General features: G+C 42.1%; 1 protein-coding gene across 1 annotated transcript; it reads left to right on the top strand.

Moving 5' to 3' along the window:
* Positions 1 to 9,272: 9,272 nt before the first annotated feature.
* Positions 9,273 to 19,662, top strand: LOC122475922. Its single transcript, XM_043568059.1, has 7 exons — positions 9,273 to 9,288; positions 9,672 to 10,030; positions 10,815 to 11,200; positions 12,163 to 12,353; positions 13,907 to 13,990; positions 14,502 to 14,592; positions 18,792 to 19,662. Exons 1-7 carry the CDS (start codon positions 9,273 to 9,275, stop codon positions 18,889 to 18,891), a joined length of 1,227 nt encoding a protein of 408 aa, XP_043423994.1. The 3' UTR covers positions 18,892 to 19,662.
* The last annotated feature ends 772 nt before the right edge of the window (positions 19,663 to 20,434 follow it).

The following is a 20,434-nucleotide window of genomic DNA, read 5'->3' as shown; positions in this document are numbered from 1 at the left end:
TATAAACCACAATTTCTTTATCCATTCATCAGTTGATGGACATTTAGGCTCTTTCCATAATTTGGCTATTGTTGAGAGTGCTGCTATGAACATTGGGGTACAAGTGGCCCTATGCATCAGTGCTCCTGTATCCCTTGGATAAATTCCTAGCAGTGCTATTGCTGGGTCATAGGGTAGGTCTATTTTTAATTTTCTGAGGAACCTCCACACTGCTTTCCAGAGCGGCTGCACCAATTTGCATTCCCACCAACAGTGCAAGAGGGTTCCCGTTTCTCCACATCCTCTCCAGCATCTATAGTCTCCTGATTTGTTCATTTTGGCCACTCTGACTGGCGTGAGGTGATACCTGAATGTGGTTTTGATTTGTATTTCCCTGATAAGGAGCGACGCTGAACATCTTTTCATGTGCCTGTTGGCCATCCGGATGTCTTCTTTAGAGAAGTGTCTATTCATGTTTTCTGCCCATTTCTTCACTGGGTTATTTGTTTTTCGGGTGTGGAGTTTGGTGAGCTCTTTATAGATTTTGGATACTAGCCCTTTGTCCGATATGTCATTTGCGAATATCTTTTCCCATTCCGTTGGTTGCCTTTTAGTTTTGTTGGTTGTTTCCTTTGCTGTGCAGAAGCTTTTTATCTTCATAAGGTCCCAGTAATTCACTTTTGCTTTTAATTCCCTTGCCTTTGGGGATGTGTCGAGTAAGAGATTGCTACGGCTGAGGTCAGAGAGGTCTTTTCCTGCTTTCTCCTCTAAGGTTTTGATGGTTTCCTGTCTCACATTTAGGTCCTTTATCCATTTTGAGTTTATTTTTGTGAATGGTGTGAGAAAGTGGTCTAGTTTCAACCTTCTGCATGTTGCTGTCCAGTTCTCCCAGCACCATTTGTTAAAGAGGCTGTCTTTTTTCCATTGGATGTTCTTTCCTGCTTTGTCAAAGATGAGTTGGCCATACGTTTGTGGGTCTAGTTCTGGGGTTTCTATTCTATTCCATTGGTCTATGTGTCTGTTTTGGTGCCAATACCATGCTGTCTTGATGATGACAGCTTTGTAGTAGAGGCTAAAGTCTGGGATTGTGATGCCTCCTGCTTTGGTCTTCTTCTTCAAAATTCCTTTGGCTATTCGGGGCCTTTTGTGGTTCCATATGAATTTTAGGATTGCTTGTTCTAGTTTCGAGAAGAATGCTGGTGCAATTTTGATTGGGATTGCATTGAATGTGTAGATAGCTTTGGGTAGTATTGACATTTTGACAATATTTATTTTTCCAATCCATGAGCAGGGAATGTCTTTCCATTTCTTTAAATCTTCTTCAATTTCCTTCAGAAGCTTTCTATAGTTTTCAGCATACAGATCCTTTACATCTTTGGTTAGATTTATTCCTAGGTATTTTATGCTTCTTGGTGCAATTGTGAATGGGATCAGTTTCTTTATTTGTCTTTCTGTTGCTTCATTGTTAGTGTATAAGAATGCAACTGATTTCTGTACATTGATTTTGTATCCTGCAACTTTGCTGAATTCCTGTATCAGTTCTAGCAGACTTTTGGTGGAGTCTATCGGATTTTCCATGTATAATATCATGTCATCTGCAAAAAGCGAAAGCTTGACTTCATCTTTGCCAATTTTGATGCCTTTGATTTCCTTTTGTTGTCTGATTGCTGATGCTAGAACTTCCAGCACTATGTTAAACAGCAGCGGTGAGAGTGGGCATCCTTGTCGTGTTCCTGATCTCAGGGAAAAAGCTTTCAGTTTTTCCCCGTTGAGGATGATGTTAGCTGTGGGCTTTTCATAAATGGCTTTTATGATCTTTAAGTATGTTCCTTCTATCCCGACTTTCTCAAGGGTTTTTATTAAGAAAGGGTGCTGGATTTTGTCGAAGGCCTTTTCTGCATCGATTGACAGGATCATATGGTTCTTCTCTCTTTTTTTGTTAATGTGATGTATCACGTTGATTGATTTGCGAATGTTGAACCAGCCCTGCATCCCAGGAATGAATCCCACTTGATCATGGTGAATAATTCTTTTTATATGCCGTTGAATTCGATTTGCTAGTATCTTATTGAGAATTTTTGCATCCATATTCATCAGGGATATTGGCCTGTAGTTCTCTTTTTTTACTGGGTCTCTGTCTGGTTTAGGAATCAAAGTAATACTGGCTTCATAGAATGAGTCTGGAAGTTTTCCTTCCCTTTCTATTTCTTGGAATAGCTTGAGAAGGATAGGTATTATCTCTGCTTTAAACGTCTGGTAGAACTCCCCTGGGAAGCCATCTGGTCCTGGACTCTTATTTGTTGGGAGATTTTTGATAACCGATTCAATTTCTTCGCTGGTTATGGGTCTGTTCAAGCTTTCTATTTCCTCCTGATTGAGTTTTGGAAGCGTGTGGGTGTTCAGGAATTCGTCCATTTCTTCCAGGTTGTCCAATTTGTTGGCATATAAGTTTTCATAGTATTCCCTGATAATTGTTTGTATCTCTGAGGGATTGGTTGTAATAATTCCATTTTCATTCATGATTTTATCTATTTGGGTCATCTCCCTTTTCTTTTTGAGAAGCCTGGCTAGAGGTTTGTCAATTTTGTTTATTTTTTCAAAAAACCAACTCTTGGTTTCGTTGATCTGCTCTACAGTTTTTTTAGTTTCTATATTGTTTATTTCTGCTCTGATCTTTATTATTTCTCTTCTTCTGCTGGGCTTAGGCTGCCTTTGCTGTTCTGCTTCTAGTTCCTTTAGGTGTGCTGTTAGATTTTGTATTTGGGATTTTTCTTGTTTCTTGAGATAGGCCTGGATTGCAATGTATTTTCCTCTCAGGACTGCCTTTGCTGTGTCCCAAAGCGTTTGGATTGTTGTATTTTCATTTTCGTTTGTTTCCATATATTTTTTAATTTCTTCTCTAATTGCCTGGTTGACCCACTCATTCGTTAGTAGGGTGTTCTTTAACCTCCATGCTTTTGGAGGTTTTCCAGACTTTTTCCTGTGGTTGATTTCAAGCTTCATGGCATTGTGGTCTGAAAGTAAGCATGGTATAATTTCAATTCTTGTAAACTTATGAAGGGCTGTTTTGTGACCCAGTATATGATCTATCTTGGAGAATGTTCCATGTGCACTCGAGAAGAAAGTATATTCTGTTGCTTTGGGATGCAGAGTTCTAAATATATCTGTCAAGTCCATCTCATCCAATGTCTCATTCAGGGCCCTTGTTTCTTTATTGACCGTGTGTCTAGATGATCTATCCATTTCTGTAAGTGGTGTATTAAAGTCCCCTGCAATTACCACATTCTTATCAATAAGGTTGCTTATGTTTATGAGTAATTGTTTTATATATTTGGGGGCTCCGGTATTCGGTGCATAGACATTGATAATTGTTAGCTCTTCCTGATGGATAGACCCTGTAACTATTATATAATGTCCTTCTTCATCTCTTGTTACAGCCTTTAATTTAAAGTCTAGTTTGTCTGATATAAGTATGGCTACTCCAGCTTTCTTTTGGCTTCCAGTCGCATGATAAATAGTTCTCCATCCCCTCACTCTCAATCTAAAGGTGTCCTCAGGTCTAAAATGAGTCTCTTGTAGACAGCAAATAGATGGGTCTTGTTTTTTTATCCATTCTGATACCCTATGTCTTTTGGTTGGCGCATTTAATCCATTTACATTCAGTGTTATTATAGAAAGATACGGGTTTAGAGTCATTGTGATGTCTGTATGTTTTATGCTTATAGTGATGTCTCTGGGACTTTGTCTCACAGGGTCCCCCTTAGGATCTCTTGTAGGGCTGGTTTAGTGGTGACAAATTCCTTCAGTTTTTGTTTGTTTGGGAAGACCTTTATCTCTCCTTCTATTCTAAATGACAGACTTGCTGGATAAAGGATTCTCGGCTGCATATTTTTCCTGTCTAGCACCCTGAAAATCTCTTGCCAATTCTTTCTGGCCTGCCAAGTTTCAAAAGAGAGATCAGTCACGAGTCTTATAGGTCTCCCTTTATATGTGAGGGCACGTTTACCCCTTGCTGCTTTCAGAATTTTCTCTTTATCCTTGTATTTTGCCAGTTTCACTATGATATGTCGTGCAGAAGATCGATTCAAGTTACGTCTGAAGGGAGTTCTCTGTGCCTCTTGGATTTCAATGCCTTTTTCCTTCCCCAGTTCAGGGAAGTTCTCAGCTATTATTTCTTCAAGTACCCCTTCAGCACCTTTCCCTCTCTCTTCCTCCTCCTGGGATACCAATTATGCGTATATTATTTCTTTTTAGTGTATCACTTAATTCTCTAATTTTCCCCTCATACTCCTGGATTTTTTTATCTCTCTTTTTCTCAGCTTCCTCTTTTTCCATAACTTTATCTTCTAGTTCACCTATTCTCTCCTCTGCCTCTTCAAGCCGAGCTGTGGTGGTTTCCATTTTGTTATGCATTTCGTTTAAAGCGTTTTTCAGCTCCTCGTGACTGTTCCTTAGTCCCTTGATCTCTGTAGCAAGAGATTCTCTGCTGTCCTGTATACTGTTTTCAAGCCCAGCGATTAATTTTATGACTATTATTCTAAATTCATTTTCTGTTATATTATTTAAATCCTTTTTGATCAGCTCATTAGCTGTTGTTATTTCCTGGAGATTCTTCTGAGGGGAATTCTTCCGCTTGGTCATTTTGGATAGTCCCTGGCGTGGTGAGGACCTGCAGGGCACTTCCCCTGTGCTGTGGTGTATACCTGGAGTTGGTGGGCGGGGCCGCAGTCAGACCTGATGTCTGCCCCCAGCCCACCGCTGGGGCCACAGTCAGACTGGTGTGTGCCTTCTCTTCCCCTCTCCTAGGGGCGGGATTCACTGTGGGGTGGTGTGGCTCGTCTGGGCTACTTGCACCCTGCCAGGCTTGTGATGCTGGGGATCTGGCGTATTAGCTGGGGTGGGTAGGCAAGGTGCTCGGGGGCAGGAGGGGCAGGCTTAGATCGCTTCTCCTTAGGTGATCCACTTCAGGAGGGGCCCTGTGGCAGCGGGAGGGAGTCAGATCCGCTGCCGGAGGTTTGGCTCCGCAGAAGCGCAGAGTTGGGTGTTTGCGCGGAGCGAGCAAGTTCCCTGGCAGGAACCGGTTCCCTTTGGGATTTCGGCTGGGGGATGGGCGGGGGAAATGGCGCTGGCGAGCGCCTTTGTTCCCCACCAAACTGAGCTCTGTTGTCAGGGGGCTCAGCAGCTCTCCCTCCCTTTGTCCTCCAGCCTTCCCGCTTTCCGAGCAGAGCTGTTAATTTCTGACCTCCCAGACGCTAAGTCGCGCTTGCTGTCGGAACACAGTCCGCCCGGCCCCTCCGCTTTTGGAAGCCCGACTCGGGGGCTCTGCTTGGCCGGCGAGCCGCCCCTCCGCCCCGGCTCCCTCCCGCCAGTCCGTGGAGCGCGCACCGCCTCGCCGCCCTTCCTACCCTCTTCCGTGGGCCTCTCGTCTGCGTTTGGCTCCGGCGACTCTGTTCTGCTAATCCTCTGGCGGTTTTCTGGGTTATTTAGGCAGGTGTAGATGGAATCTAAGTGATCAGCAGGACGTGCGGTGAGCCCAGCGTCCTCCTAAGCCGCCATCTTGCCGCCTAAATCACTTCTTAAAGGCACTTCATTAAAACTTGGCAAACCAAAATGCTTTGTGTCCTATTAAAAAAATATCTATGACAAGAAATGAGATTCAATCACTTCAGTGATGACTTCTATGCATCTTTCTCCTACCTTTCTCAAATATTCCTCGGTAACTTCTGAGGCTTCCTGAGACCGTCCGTTTTGGAGGAAATGGGAGAAAAGGCTTTTCCATCTTCAAAATAGTTTCACTTCAGAAACACTTCAAAACCTAACTATGTCATACCTATGTTAACACGATGGAAGTAGTTATTACTTTTTTTTTTTAATTTTTTCAATGTTTATTTATTTTTGGGACAGAGAGAGACAGAGCATGAACGGGGGAGGGGCAGAGCGAGAGGGAGACACAGAATCGGAAACCGGCTCCAGGCTCTGAGCTGTCAGCACAGAGCCCGACGCGGGGCTCGAACTCACGGACCGCGAGATCGTGACCTGGCTGAAGTCGGACGCTTAACCGACTGCGCCACCCAGGCGCCCCAGTTATTACTTACTTTTGCTTATCTATCAAAAGACAGATATACCAAAAAAATAATGGAATACATGATCTCCTACAAGATAACTCTCTAGCACAATAAAAATTAAAGAAAGAATAAAGGGAGATTAGAATCGAACTGGGTACATAACTATGATAACATGACATGAAAAGTAACAAAAAATCTGATGTCAAATGTAAACACACACAGTGTGCTTTGAACACTGAATAAATATTTATAAAACAAAGATTGTCAGGAAGCACAATAAAAAATTGACAGCAGAATTTAGAGAAACTAGGGCTAAGAGTAGCTGTTTAACTTCTTAATACTAACCTGCATTCTGCATTGTATCTGTCTTTAATTTACATCACCTTTGAACCACAAGAATATGTTGTTTTAAAATAAAGATAAAGTAAGGCAATACATGTTGAGAACTATGAAGACCTCTTTGGTAATGATGTTCAAATCTAATGACATCTCCACGATTTTGCTGGTATAGAGAGTTTTGAACACATTCAACCACAAGAGTCTGAAATGCAATTTTTAAATTCATACATTTGAAACATCATAAACAGTTAAAATCAATTGACCGAAAACATTTTTAACTTCTACAAAAACATGAAATTTTTAGGATGAAAATAAGGATATAATCAAGGTAAAAGTATTTTCGTTTAATATATGAAATTTATTGTCAAATTGGTTTCCATACAACACCCAGTGCTCATCCAAGGTAAAAGTATCTTAAGGTGATATCTTCTTCCTTCATTTGCATCAAGTCAAGTGGTATTCTCAGAATGAGAAACCAGGCTGTCTCTACTGGAGCCGATTTATCTAAACCTGAATCACAAATGACAGTCAGTTTTCTCACATTTAAAGGAATAGTGTTACAATCCACAAGTTATCTTTGCTGTCAATATTGGTGTATATACTATTTCTCCAGAACCTTTCACCCAAAGCTTGTGGAATGTATGTATGACACTTGCCTTGTAACCAATATGGCCTATAACCAATTATTTTCATTTTGGGCTGTGAAATAGCAACTATTAACATTAATCTAATATTTTTCTGCATTTATTGCCATTCCCGTGTAAAGATGACTGTTGATTTGCCAACTCCTTAATACTTTTACCTAAAAAGATTTGGTAAATGTTTATATTTGCTCTTTAATTTCCAATTTTTGGAGTAAGGACTTGATAAAGCCACCTTCTGATGGCTTTAGAGATATTTGTTCTTTTTCTTTTTCTTTTGTTAAAAGTTGTATCAGTGGGGAGCCTGGGTAGCTCAGTTGGTTGAGCATCTGGCTAGATTTTGGCTCAGTTCATGATCCCAGGGTCATGGGATTGAGCCCTGGGCTCCAGCTCAGCCTCTGTGCTGAGTGTGGAGCCTGTTTAAGATTCTTGCTTCTCTCCCTTTGCCCCTCTTCCACCCATGGAGTTCTCACTCTCAAAAAAAAAAAAAATAATAATAATAATAATAAATTTTAAAATTTAACAAAATAATAAATGTATCAGCATGAATTCATGAATTTTTATTTATTCAACTGTCACAATTAAATATAGTCATTATTTCTGAAGCTCAAATTATCCCAAATTTGGCTAGTGAGAGCCTCTTGAAATGAGCTCCTTATTGCCTTGTTGTACCCCATTATTCTTTGAGCATTTCTTTTCTTTTTAGTACAACATGATGATCCAGGCTTGCTGTATACTTCCCTGCCCAATATCTGTAAGCATACATGTTTCCAAAAAGGTCTGAATCTTTTTTTTTAATGTTTATTTATTTTTGAGAGAGAGAGAGAGAGAGAGAGATAGGGCATGAGTGGGGGAGGGGCAGAGAGAGGGAGAGACACAGAATCTAAAACAGGCTCCAGGCTCTGAGCTGTCAGCACAGAGCCAGACGCAGGGCGTGAACCCATGAACCGCGGGATTGTGACCTGAGTGGAGGTCGGACACTTAACCAACTGAGCCACCCAGGCACCCGTGATTCTTTTTACTGGGAAATAGTGTTTAGAATCCAACTATTGTGCCCTTGGTACTAAATAGGAATATTTTAGAATAAGAACTTGATAATAGTGACCTTTTGATAGCTTTACATATATACACATTTAAAATTTTTTTTTAATGTTTATTTATTTTTGAGAGAGACAGAAACAGAATGCGAGTGGGTTGGGGCAGAGAGAGGGGGAGACACAGAATCTGAAGCAGGCTCCAGGCTCTGAGCTGCCAGCCCACAGCCCAACGCGGGATGTGAACTCAGAGCAGCGAGATAATGACCTGAGCTGAAGTCAGATGCTCAACTGACTGAGCCACCCAGGTGCACCATATATATATTATATATATATATATATATATATATATATATATATATATAATATATTATATATATATATATTTTTTTTTAATGTATCACCGGAGCACCTGCGTGGCTCAGTCAGTGGAGCATCCAACAGGATTTTGGCTCAGGTCATGGGATCGACCCCAGGGCTCGAGCTCTGGGCTGTGCGCTGAGTGGGGAGCCTGCTTAAGATTCTTTCTCTCTTTCCATTTTCCCCACTCTCCCCACCGAGCTCTCCTCTCTCTCTCAAAATAATAAATAAATAAATAAATAAATAAATAAATAAATAATCAGCATGGATTCCTGAATTGTTATTTATTCAATTTGTCATAATTAATTCTACGCATTGTCTTTGAAATTCAAATTATCCCAAATTTGGCTAGTTGAGAGCCTCTTGAAACTAGCTGCTGATTGCTTTGTTATACCCCATTATTCTTTGAGCATTTCTTAAGACAACATGATGTTCCAGGCTCGCTGGGTATTTTCCTGCCCAATGCCTGTAAGCATACACCTTTCCAAAGGGGTCTGATTCCTTTTACTGGGAAATAGTGTTTAGAGCCCAAGAATTGTACCATCCTGTGAAGAGAATTATGTTGAAATAGAAATGTTCAACACCGTGGAAACGTCTTTAAATGTCTTCTTGCTTGACAGAAGACTGAAATAGAAGTGATATTTAAAATTCATTTGCTCCTATTGGATCTTACAATTCAAGGTTAATAACACAGGGTTAAAAACTTTCTAGTACATTTTTCTGTCTCTTTACTCACATATTCTTATATTTCAATATTTGCAAAAATAATATAAAAAGTTTAATGCAAACATTACTACTACCAGGTAAACTGCTGAATGAAGGTTACAATGTCTTTGCATTTATTTTGTCCCGGGATGTTCAACTCTGAATGTAAGTACTCTCTTCCAAAATGACTTCAAATAATCCTTATCTCTGATTGGTTCACTTCCCAACTTAATACAGTTTTACACTTATTTGCATTCATATTTTAATTTTAAATCATGCTTCTTCCTCTGTTAAGCTAAATTTTTGAGATATGAAAAACAGCTACATGTTTCAAAAGTCAAAGTCACATGACAAGGCTCTCTGAAGAGTAAGCTTTTTCCATCATTTATCTGTTTCCTCATTTAATAAAGTTATATTTTTATTAGTTTCTGTCATCCTCCCAGTGTTTATTAATCTCCTTTTTTCAATATATAGAAGGGAGGTGATTTTACACATTTATCTGTACCTTGCTGTTTTCGTATTTATCATTCTAATCTTCTCTTGAATAGCCTTCCTCAGTTTCCTGCACAGAGGCTGCCTCAGTAGCTGTGCTGCGGTAGACACTGGTCACCAGCACAGTCTGGATCAAGCGTCCCCACATGTGGCTGCGTTGGGAGCCAGAAGGGAAAAGGCTGTCTGGCACTGCCCTCCTCTGGGCTCCTCTGACGTTGGCCTTGTCGCTGGAGTGCTTGATTATAAAGGCCTCCTAGGTCAGAAGGGTAGGAGGAGCCCAAGTTGCGCCTGGCCCCAGGCCACGTTAGGGGCCCTTGTAAGAATCCTGGTGGCGGGCAGACACTGGGAGACCTACTCTTTGGACGCCCAGTGTGAAATCCTCCTTTGTGTAACTGTGTCAGCGAACGAGCAATTAGTATTTATTTCTTGGTGGATGGACACTCTGCCCTTAACGGTTCCCATACGCAAAAATTAACCTAGTAGGAGCCAAGACCCCAGGTCTTTAAATCCATGCCTCCAGGGCACACAGCAGTCCCTTTCAGGGAAACCCAAAACTTCACACCTGTCAGAGTTTTGAAAAACATGACTGCAAATTTGCAAAACATTGTGTAACCCATCACACTCATTACCTCAATCGTTTCTCATGGAAACCCTATGACTAGGTACTCCATGCACATCTTTCAGAGAATGCAAGGGTTTTAGAAAGAATAAGCCGTTGGCCCAGGATCACATTTCTAGGGAGAAGCCAAGCCATAACCTGACCCTAATCTGGCTCACAGATTTTTTTTTTTAATAAGCAACGTGAATAATTTAATTAGTTTTGGAAACCCCTCTCTCCCCAAATAACACCTGACGCAAAATGCAATAACGCTTTGCAAAAGTTACCTACAGGTGGTCAAAAATATTTTAAAACAGATTTGAAGATTGTTTGTAGTGTTTTTACTCATAACATGAGGCGCAAACCTTGGACGAGGGCGGATTCCCCGTATTGCTATCACCCCATGTAAATTTAAAACTAAAGAGAAAATTCGGAGACTTCCTAGCGTGCCATTAAATGCAAAGACAAACAAAGCCCTTAAGAAAACCATTCGGGAGGGCTACGAAACGAATAAAACACAAGGGTCAATTACTTCTGTGGGGCTGAATTAAACTGAAGGGAAGTCTAGACGCCCTAACGCCTACTGAGCGGCAATAGACAGAGGCACCTTAGCCACCGCGGGACCCCTGCAGGCGTGCAGGAGCCAGCCAGTCGCGCAGGCGCAGGGCCGGAGCGGGAATGCGCCCCGCCTTCCCCGGGCCCCGCCCCCCCGCTTCAGTTCCGGGTCCTGTCAGTAGGGGCGGCCGCGGTCTGGGCAGCGGCGAAAGGCGCGAAGCTGCGCGGCCCGGGTTTCCAGCCGGGCCTCTTTGCCGGCCGGGCCCCAGCATGGCTGCCCCCAGGGCTGCGGGTGGGGACGGTGCCGCGTTGTCGCGTTCCTGACGGCCCCTGGCGTCTGTGCTCTCCTTCTCTTCCCCAGGCCACTCCAGCAGACATGTTTGCCAAGGCCTTTCGGGTCAAGTCCAACACGGCCATCAAGGGGTCGGACAGGTGAGGGAGAGGAGGGCCCTGTTCCGCCCACCAGGACACCCAGCCATTTCTCCATCCCGGCTGGCCCACAACCGTCTTTGGACTAGCTCAGCCGACCCGGGGTGGAGGCCGAGGGGTCCCGCGGCGGAAGGGACCCCAGGGGACCAGGCTGGAATAGACATGTTTTGAGGGTGAAGAGGGAGAGGAGGCCTGATTTATCTCCCAGGCTATCTTTTGGATATTGTAGTTCGTTTAAAGGAAAACGTAATTCAATGAGCGCTTACTGACTGCGATCTATAGAAGGTATTGCTGAGGGCGCCAAAAAAAGAAAGAAAGGAAAGAAGGAAGGAAGACAGACAGACAGGGTGCCACTCTCCTAAGAGCTTAGAGTCCCTGAGGAGAAGTCAGATGGGGAACCGAGAACTACAACGATAGGAGGAAAAGTGTCTAGTGATTACTTCTGGCAGGAGAGACAGACAGATGGAGGGAGAGGTGAGGGAGAATTAAGGGACATGTTTTGAGGAGACCTGTATCTGTTCAGACAGTGTCGCAAACGCAGATAGCACGTTGCGAATTTTGGACCCCGTGTTCTATAGTTGTCACTCTTGGTGCCCTGGTATAGCTTTTTAACCATCTGGACAGGTTTGCCAAGCATAGAGAGAAGGGAGTGGGCGCGAGGGCTAGGCATAGAGGCAGGAAGGCAGGGCTGAATTTCCAGTCAGGCTAACTTGGTTACTGCCTGGATCTCACTTTCCCTCTTTGTTCGTAAAATGGAAAGTCTCGCCCCCAAGAATATGTGACAATAGAGGAGACATGGGATGTGAAAGAGAATAGGATGTTTTGGAAGAGTGTACGAGAGTAGGGCATCATAAAGCAGTTTTTCCTTGGCCCCTTGATTTGATAGTAAGTCCTTCCGAATCCTTTGCATTTCTCAAAATGCATCCAGGCACGATTCATACCACTCATTGGTTTGCTTTCTGCAGGAGAAAGCTTCGGGCTCATGTGATGGCTGCTTTCCCCACTCTAGGAACGGATCAGGTCTCTGTGTTGGTACCTGGAAAGGAGGAGCTCACCATTGTGAAACTGTATGCTCACAGAGGGGATGCAGTGACTGTGTATGTGAGCGGTGGTAACCCCATCCTGTTCGAGGTGGAGAAAAATCTGTATCCGACAGGTATGGCAACAGGATGGACGTGGCCTTTACTGTAATCCTTGCCTGGCATCCGTTTCTCCTTATTTCTTTCATTCACCTGCCTTACTCAAAACAGTAAGTGCCAAATCTCCCAGTACCATCCGTAAGAATCGTTTCGGGCCCAGTGTCCCTAGACTTGGGTCTTTCAAGGTCGAAACTTACTGCCGTAGGAGGGAGAATGAAAGGGCCAATACAGAAAGAGCGTGGTTGCCAAGAGATCTTCTGAGATGAAGGAATAGTAGTTCCTAGTGGGTTAACTAGGGGTGGAGCAGGGGTCTCGAAAAGGGTGGCATTTCAGGACATGTAGGAAATACGTCTTAAAACGATGACTGGCAGGATTTTCTTTAGAGACTGAAAAGATCCTGTGATAGGAAAGAAGGTGGGTTAATGAAACCACGTACCCAGCTGTCTTAGTGATGTACTCCCATCGAGATACCTCTCAGGGATTCTTCCTTCGGCTCTATCTGGCTCTCAGGATCCTTTGCTTTCTCTCCTTGTGACAGAACTCAGACATCTAGGGTCCTTTTGTCTCTAGCTGCTGACACCTGCTTTGTCACTGGGGCTTTTCTTGCCCTAAGCTGGGCTGCAGCAGCGTAGGGCGGTCTCCTTGGGCCGCTCCTGCCCCCACCCCACTTTGCTGCTTTTTGATCTAAGGGTTTTTACCACTAATCCCTATGAAAACAGAGGGAATACAAACAATAAACATGTGGAAATTTCCAGATTGTTTACAGGCTGGTGCCCTGTTCTTAGTCTACTTGTTTCTGAGGTCACAAATGGAATCCTCCTTGGTGTTTGTCCCCGCTTTTACCTGCTGTGCCCATTTCTACAACTACAATCAGGTGGAATGATGGGGCCTCCCAGTCTCAGGTGACATCCAGGTTTTTAAGAATCTGCCTTCTTCATTCCAATAGCAAAGCCTGTGGGCCCACTGCCTCCCTGTAATTTCCTAAGCATAGCCACAGAAGATTTCCTTAGTCACTGAGGAGAGAGCTTTAAAGACAAGAGAGTGATTACCATTTATAATTTTTAAAAATTATATTCACATGTACTTTTGTATATATGCATACTTTTTCAATTTTCAGTAGTTTTACCACCTTCACAAGTGTGGAAATTCTTGGTGATATCCTAATATTTATCCTTCCATATTTCCATTTTATATGGCTGTATAATGGTATAAATATGTTTATGTGATTTGAAAGCATTTTTATGTATATTTGTAATCGCTTATATTGCGATTATTAAAAGATAAAAAGGTATATTAGAAAAAAAAAGAATCTGTCTATTTTAAGAAGGAAACCCCTAGAAACCATCACTACACTGTATGTTAACTAACTTGAATTTAAATAAATACATTTAAATTTGAACAAAAACACACAAAAACCAGAATGAACCCTCTTCGGGCCTCACAGCCTCTTCTCTAGCTTTGAGCTGAGTTCCTTTACTGTCCCTGAATTAAAGTGGCCTTCTCGTTTGGCTTTGCCAGTGCCCCAGGAGATTGACTTTTTGGCAATAAATCTGTGTCTCTTTTTGGGCAGTGTATACCTTGTGGTCCTATCCTGACCTTCTCCCAGCTTTCACGACGTGGCCTCCGGTGCTTGAAAAACTGGTGGGGGGAGCAGGTAAGAAGATTTCCCTATATTCTGGCTATCGACTGAAACCCGCTTAGGAAGGACCGACTACTCCAATAAATGTACCCGCTTCCTGCATTCATATGGTTGAAAAGTGGAATTTTTCCCCCGTTTGCGTTTCATCTCTCTCTTGACTGCTTCCGTGAGGTCCCTGGGCCTCTACGACGCTGTTGAAAGGCTTCAGTCAGCTTTGTACTTTGTACTTCAATGAGAAAATAGTTTGTGAACTGCCATAGGCTGTCCTTTAAGTCAGTAGGCTAAATTTGGGAAACCAGAATAAGATAGGTCATGGAACTGGCCTTGGTGCTTCAGTTGGACCACTAGCCCCCCTAGGGAAATGCTGTGATACTGAGGTTGCCGTCTTTTAATTTTCATTATGAATAACCTTGCTGATACCTGATAAAGGTTTGTAGGTTGAGTGAGCGAATAAATGATGAAGTAGAACTTGGAATTGTTTAGAGGCAGAATACAGGTTGTGATGCATTTGTTTCGTTTGCTGCAGATTTGATGCTGCCAGGACTCGTGGTGCCCCCTGCTGGTCTGCCTCAGGTACAGAAGGGTGACCTCTGTGCCATTGCCTTGCTGGGGAACAGGTACTGTGTCAGTCCGCTGTGCCTTTGGGGGAAAAGCTTGGGTAAAACTGGGGGAAGATTTGAGAAATGACAGCTTCCAATGCATATGGATAAAGGATTACACGAGAAAAAAACAAACGGTTTTTCTGGGGTGGGCCACTGGGGCCTTGGCAGTGAGCCTGTGGAGGTGTCTTTATATCTGGGCCAAGTGTATTTGCTGCTGCTGATTTTTTTTTTTTTCTAGTAACTTTACATTTACGGAAGAGTTGCAAAGATAGTGTAGAGTTCTTATCCAGCTTCCTGTAACGATAACGTTTTTTATAACCAGAGTACAGGTATCAAAAATAAGGAATTAACATTGGCACAGTCCTATGAATATAATTGTAGAGTTTATTCATATTCCCCCAGTTTTTCCATGAAATGTCTTTCCATACCACTTTGCATGTAAATGTTGTCTTAGTCTCTGGTCTGTGACATTTTCTTGGTCTTTCTTGGTCTATCATTGCCTTAACACCTTTTTCTTCATCATCTACATCATCATTCTCTCTTTTAATTCTGTTTTTCATTATTTATTTTTGAAAAGGAGAGGATGTCAGTGGGCAGAGACAGAGAGAGAGAGAGAGAGAGAGAGAGAGAGAGAGAGAGAGAATCCCCCGACATGGGATTCAATCCATGTGCCCCAGGATCATGACCTGAGCTGTAACCAAGAGTCAGACGCTTAACTGACTGAGCCACCCAGATGCTCCTAAGTTATTTGGATAGTTTTCTTGAGAAATATTTTACATACTACAAAATTCACTAACTCCAAAGGTACATTTCGGTGACTTGTAGTGTATTTTTACAGAGTTGTTCAGCCTTTAAACATAAATAAGGAAGTATTCACAGGAACAGTTCCGAAAAATCAAAAGCCCCCTCACCTCACAAACCTTTTCTCCTAGAAGTAACCGTATCATTTGATGCATACATTCTTGTCAGCCTTCTTGAATACATGCATATGTGTGCTTATGAAAGCGTACAATTTTGTTGTGTATGGTTAAAAATACAACCAAATGGAATTATGCTTTATCTGTATTGTTGTTTCACTTAAGATCGTGGGGACATTTTCCAGGTCAGGAAGCTCAGGGACGCTGAGCCTTCTTACCTGCTGTGTGGTGATGGAAGAGGTCCTCTCCGAGTGGACCTTGTGGTCACCTCCAGTGTGTCTTCATCACAAACAGTATCTTTTTTTTTTCTTAATGAAATTTGTTGTCAAATTGGCTAACATACAGTGTGTACCGTGTGGTCTTGGTTTTGGGGGTAGATTCCCATCGTTGATTGCTTACATACAATACCCAGTGCTCATGCCAACAGTTGCCCTTCTCAATGCCCATCACCCATTTTCCCCTTTCCCCAGCCCCCTCCCATCAACCCTCCATTTGATCTCTGTATTTAAGAGTCTCTAATGGTTTGCCTTCCTCACTCTTTGTTTGTAACTATTTTTCCCCTTCCCTTCCCCAATGGTCTTCTGTTAAGTTTCTCAAGTTCCACACGAGTGAATATATATATATATATACATATATATATACATATATATGTGTATATATATATATACACACATATATATACACATATATGTGTATATATATATATATATACATATATATACATATGTATGTGTATATATATATATATATATATATATATATATATATTCCTCTTATCCGTTATGACATTTAAGCTCTTTCCATGATTTGGCTATGTTGAAAGCTCTGTTGTAAACATTGGGGTCCATGTAACCCTATGAATCAGCACTCCTGTATCCTTTGGATAAATTCCTAGTAGCGCTATTGCTGGGTTGTAGGGTGGTTCTATTTTTAATGTTTTGTGGAACCTCCACATTGTTTTCCAGAGAGGCTGCACCAGTTGGCGTTCCCACCAACAGTGCAAGAGGGTTCCCATTTCTCCATATCCTCGCCAGCATCTGTTGTTTCCTGAGTTGTTAATTTTAGTCACGCTGATGGGTGTGAGGTGGTATCTCATTGTGGTTTTGATTTGTATTTCCCTGATGATGAGTGGTGGTGAGCATCTTTTCATGTGTCTGTTGGCTATCTGGATGTCTTCTTTGGGAAAAGTGTCTATTCATGTTTTCCTTCCATTTCTTCACTGGATTATTTGTTTTTTAGGTGTTGAGTTTGGTAAGTTCTTTATAGATTTTGGATACTAATCCTTTATTCAATATGTTATTTGCAGATATCGTCTCCCATTCCATTGGTTGCCTTTTCATTTTGTTGATCGTTTCCTTTGCAGTGCAGAAGGTGTTTATCTTGATGAGGTCCCCGTAGTTCATTTTTGCTTTTTTTTTTTTTTCAACATTTATTTATTTTTGGGACAGAGAGAGACAGAGCGTGAACGGGGGAGGGGCAGAGAGCGAGGGAGGCACAGAATCGGAAACAGGCTCCAGGCTCTGAGCCATCAGCCCAGAGCCTGACGCGGGGCTCGAACTCACGGACCGCGAGATCGCCACCTGGCTGAAGTCAGACGCTTAACCGACTGCGCCACCCAGGCGCCCCTCATTTTTGCTTTTAATTCCATTGCCTTTGAAGATGTGTTGAGCAAGAAATTGCTGCGACTGAGATCAGAGAGGTTGTTGGCTGCTTTCTCCTCTAAGGTTTTGATGGTTTCCTGTCTCACATTTAGGTCTTTCACCCGTTTTGAGTTTATTTTTGTGTATGATGTAACCAAGTGGTCCAGTTTCATTCTTCTACGTGTTGGTATCCAGTTCTTGCAGCACCATTTGCTAAAGAGACTGTCTTTTTTCCATTGGATATTCTCTCCTGCTTTGCCAAAGATTAGTTGGCCATACATTTGTGGGTCTTATTCTGGGTTCTGTATTACATTTGTCTATGTATCTGTTTTTGTGCCGATACCTGGTCTTGATGATTACAGCTTTGCAGTAGAGGCCAAAGTCTGGGACTGTAATGACTCCCACTTTGGTTTTTTTTTTTTCAATATTACTTGGGCTGCTCAAGGTCTTTTGTGGTTCCATACAAATTTGCTCTGAGAAGAATGCTGGTGCAATTTTGATTGGGATGGCATTGAATGTGTAGATTGCTTTGGGTAGTGTTGACATTTTAACAATATTTATTCCTCTAATCCATGAGGATGGAATATTTTTCCATTTCTTTGTGTCTCGTTCAATTTCCTTCATACGTTTTCTATAGTTTTCAACATACAGGTCTTTACATCTTTGGTTAGGTTTGTTCCTAGGTATTTTATGGTTCTTGGTGCACTTGTAAATGGGATTAATTTCTTGATTTCTCTTTCTGTTGATTCATTATTGGTGTATAGAAATGCAACTGATTTCTGTGTATTGATTTTGTACCCTGTGACTTTGCTGCCTTTATGTATCAGTTTTAGCGGCCTTTTGGTGGAGTCTTTCGAGTTTTCCATATAGAGTATCATGTCCTCTGTAAAAAGTGAAAGTTTCCCTCTTCTTTGCCAGTTTTGATGCCTTTTATTTCATTTTGTTGTCTGATTGCTGAAGCTAGGACTTCCACAACTGTGTTAAACAATAGTGGTGAGAATGGACATCCCTGTCGTGTTCCTAATCTTTGGGCTGGTGGGAGGGGTGGAGGAGATCTCCATCCATCCCCCCCCCCCCCCCACCTGCCCTCTGGTAACCAACAGGTTTTTCTCTATACTTAAGTGTCTGTTGTTTTCTTTTTCTTTTTCCCACTCTGTTTTGTTTCTTAAATTCCACATATGAGTGAAATCATATGAAATTTTTCTTTCTGTGACTGATCTATGTCACTTAGCAATTATCCTCTGTAGCACTATCCATGTCATTTCAAATGGCAAGATTTCATTCTTTTTTTATGGCTGGCAAATGTTCCATTATGTGTGTGTGTGTGTGTGTGTGTGTGTGTGTGTGTGTATTATAAATATATATGTACGTCATACATGTATATGTATTCCATTATATATATGTGTATGTATACCATCTGTGAATGTATGTATCTATGTTTTATGTATACCACCCTCTCTTTATCCATTTGTCAGTCACTAGACATTTGGGCTATTTCCATAATTTGGCTGTTGTTGCTACTCTAAACATTGGGGTGCATGTATCCGTTTGAATTAGTATTTTTATATCCTTTGGGTAGATACCTCGTAGTACAGTTGCTAGATTGTAGGGTAATTCTATTTTTAACTTTTTGAGAGACCTCCCTACTGTTTTCCAGAGTGGCTGCACCAGTTTGCATTCTCACCAACATTGCCAGAGGATTTCCCTCTCTCCACATCTTCACCAACACCTGTTGTTTTCTGTGTTGTTTATGTTAGCCATTCCGACAGGTGTGCGGTGATACGTCATTGTAGTTTTGAGTTGTACTTCCCTGATGTTGAGAGATGTCGAGTATCTTTTTATGTGTCTGTTAGCCATCTGGATGTGTTCTCCGGAAAAAGGCGTATTCATGTCTTCTGCCCGTTTCTTAACTGGATTATTTGTTGTTTGAGTGTTAAGTTTATATCTTGTTGTTGGGTGTTGAGTTCCTTATATGTTTTAAATATTAATCTTATGAAATTTTAAAAGATTGGAATTATTGAGAGTACATCTCAGACCAAACAAAGTTAAGCAAGAAATCAGTTTAAAAGATAACTAGAAGAACCCCAAGTTACCAGAAATCGACACTTTAGAAGACAATCTTTTAAAAAATTAAAGCAGGACTTCTAGCTTTTGTGGTGTGATGAGCTTGGTGAACTCACTGAGCTTACTGAGGACATTAAGAAATAGACTCACACATTCCCAGTTGCCTGATTTAAGACAAAAGTCAGAGTGAAGCAGTGTAGTAGGAAAGCGGTGATATTTTCAGTAAATATTGCCCAAACAGTTGGATAGCTATATTTTAAAAATACGTCTGTCGCTCTTAGTACCAGATACCATACACCCAAGTCAAACGAGTTGTAAACGTGAAAGAGAAAACAATGCTTTTAGGGGAAAACATTATTGCATCCTAGGACTAGGCAAGGATGTCTTAAATAGGACACGAAAGGTACTAATCCAAACGGGAAACAATTTTAAATTTAATTCAATTTTAAAATTAAGAAAACCTCTTTAAGTTTATTTATTTATTTGGAGGGAGAGAGTGAGTGTACATGCACAGGCACGTGCCGGGGGCAGGGGGAGGGGCAGAAGGGCAGAGAGGGGGAGAGAGAGGGAGAGAGAGAATCCCAAGCAGTCTTCACATTCATAGTGTGGAGCCTGATGGGGATTGAACTCAGGGACTGTGTGACATCATGACCTGAGCCAAAACCAAGCCTCGGATACTTCACCAACTGAGCCACAGGTGCCCCAAGAAAATTATTTTTGGTTTTAAGCTCCAAACATTTTCTTTTCGTCCACTGCAATGATTCTATCCCGTGACGTTAACAAGGACTGTCTCTGCTGTGGCTAGAGCCATAGACGTGCAAGGCGACTAGTGACCCAGAATTCTTTTCTGCTTACACGTGTCAGTGAATTCAGCCTGAATTTGTGGTTTGAACCCTCTGAAAATGTGTCCAGCTTCCAAAGCTGGCCACCAACTTCCAAAGCAGGCTTGAAGAATATGTTTGAAAAAATTACACCCAAGCATAACTATGAAAAGCAAACATCTAACTGTTCCATTTAAAATGAAGAAATTCTGGGGCGCCTGGGTGGCGCAGTAGGTTAAGCCTGCGACCTCAACCAGGTCACGATCTCGCGGTCCGTGAGTTCGAGCCCCGCGTCAGGCTCTGGGCTGATGGCTCGGAGCCTGGAGCCTGTTTCCGATTCTGTGTCTCCCTCTCTCTCTGCCCCTCCCCTGTTCATGCTCTGTCTCTCTGTGTCCCAAAAATAAAAATAAACGTT

Source organism: Prionailurus bengalensis, chromosome E4 (assembly GCF_016509475.1).
Source record: "Prionailurus bengalensis isolate Pbe53 chromosome E4, Fcat_Pben_1.1_paternal_pri, whole genome shotgun sequence".
Classification (NCBI taxonomy): Eukaryota; Metazoa; Chordata; class Mammalia; order Carnivora; family Felidae; genus Prionailurus; species Prionailurus bengalensis.
Note: the sequence above shows the minus strand (reverse complement) of the source record. Positions and strands in the feature narration are given on the sequence as shown.

Coding starts and splice junctions, on each gene's coding strand:
- LOC122475922 (XM_043568059.1), top strand. Junction 10,031..10,814: donor TGTCAGCGAACGAGCAATTA/GTATTTATTTCT, acceptor GGCAATAGACAG/AGGCACCTTAGCCACCGCGG. Junction 12,354..13,906: donor GAAAAATCTGTATCCGACAG/GTATGGCAACAG, acceptor CTTTTTGGGCAG/TGTATACCTTGTGGTCCTAT.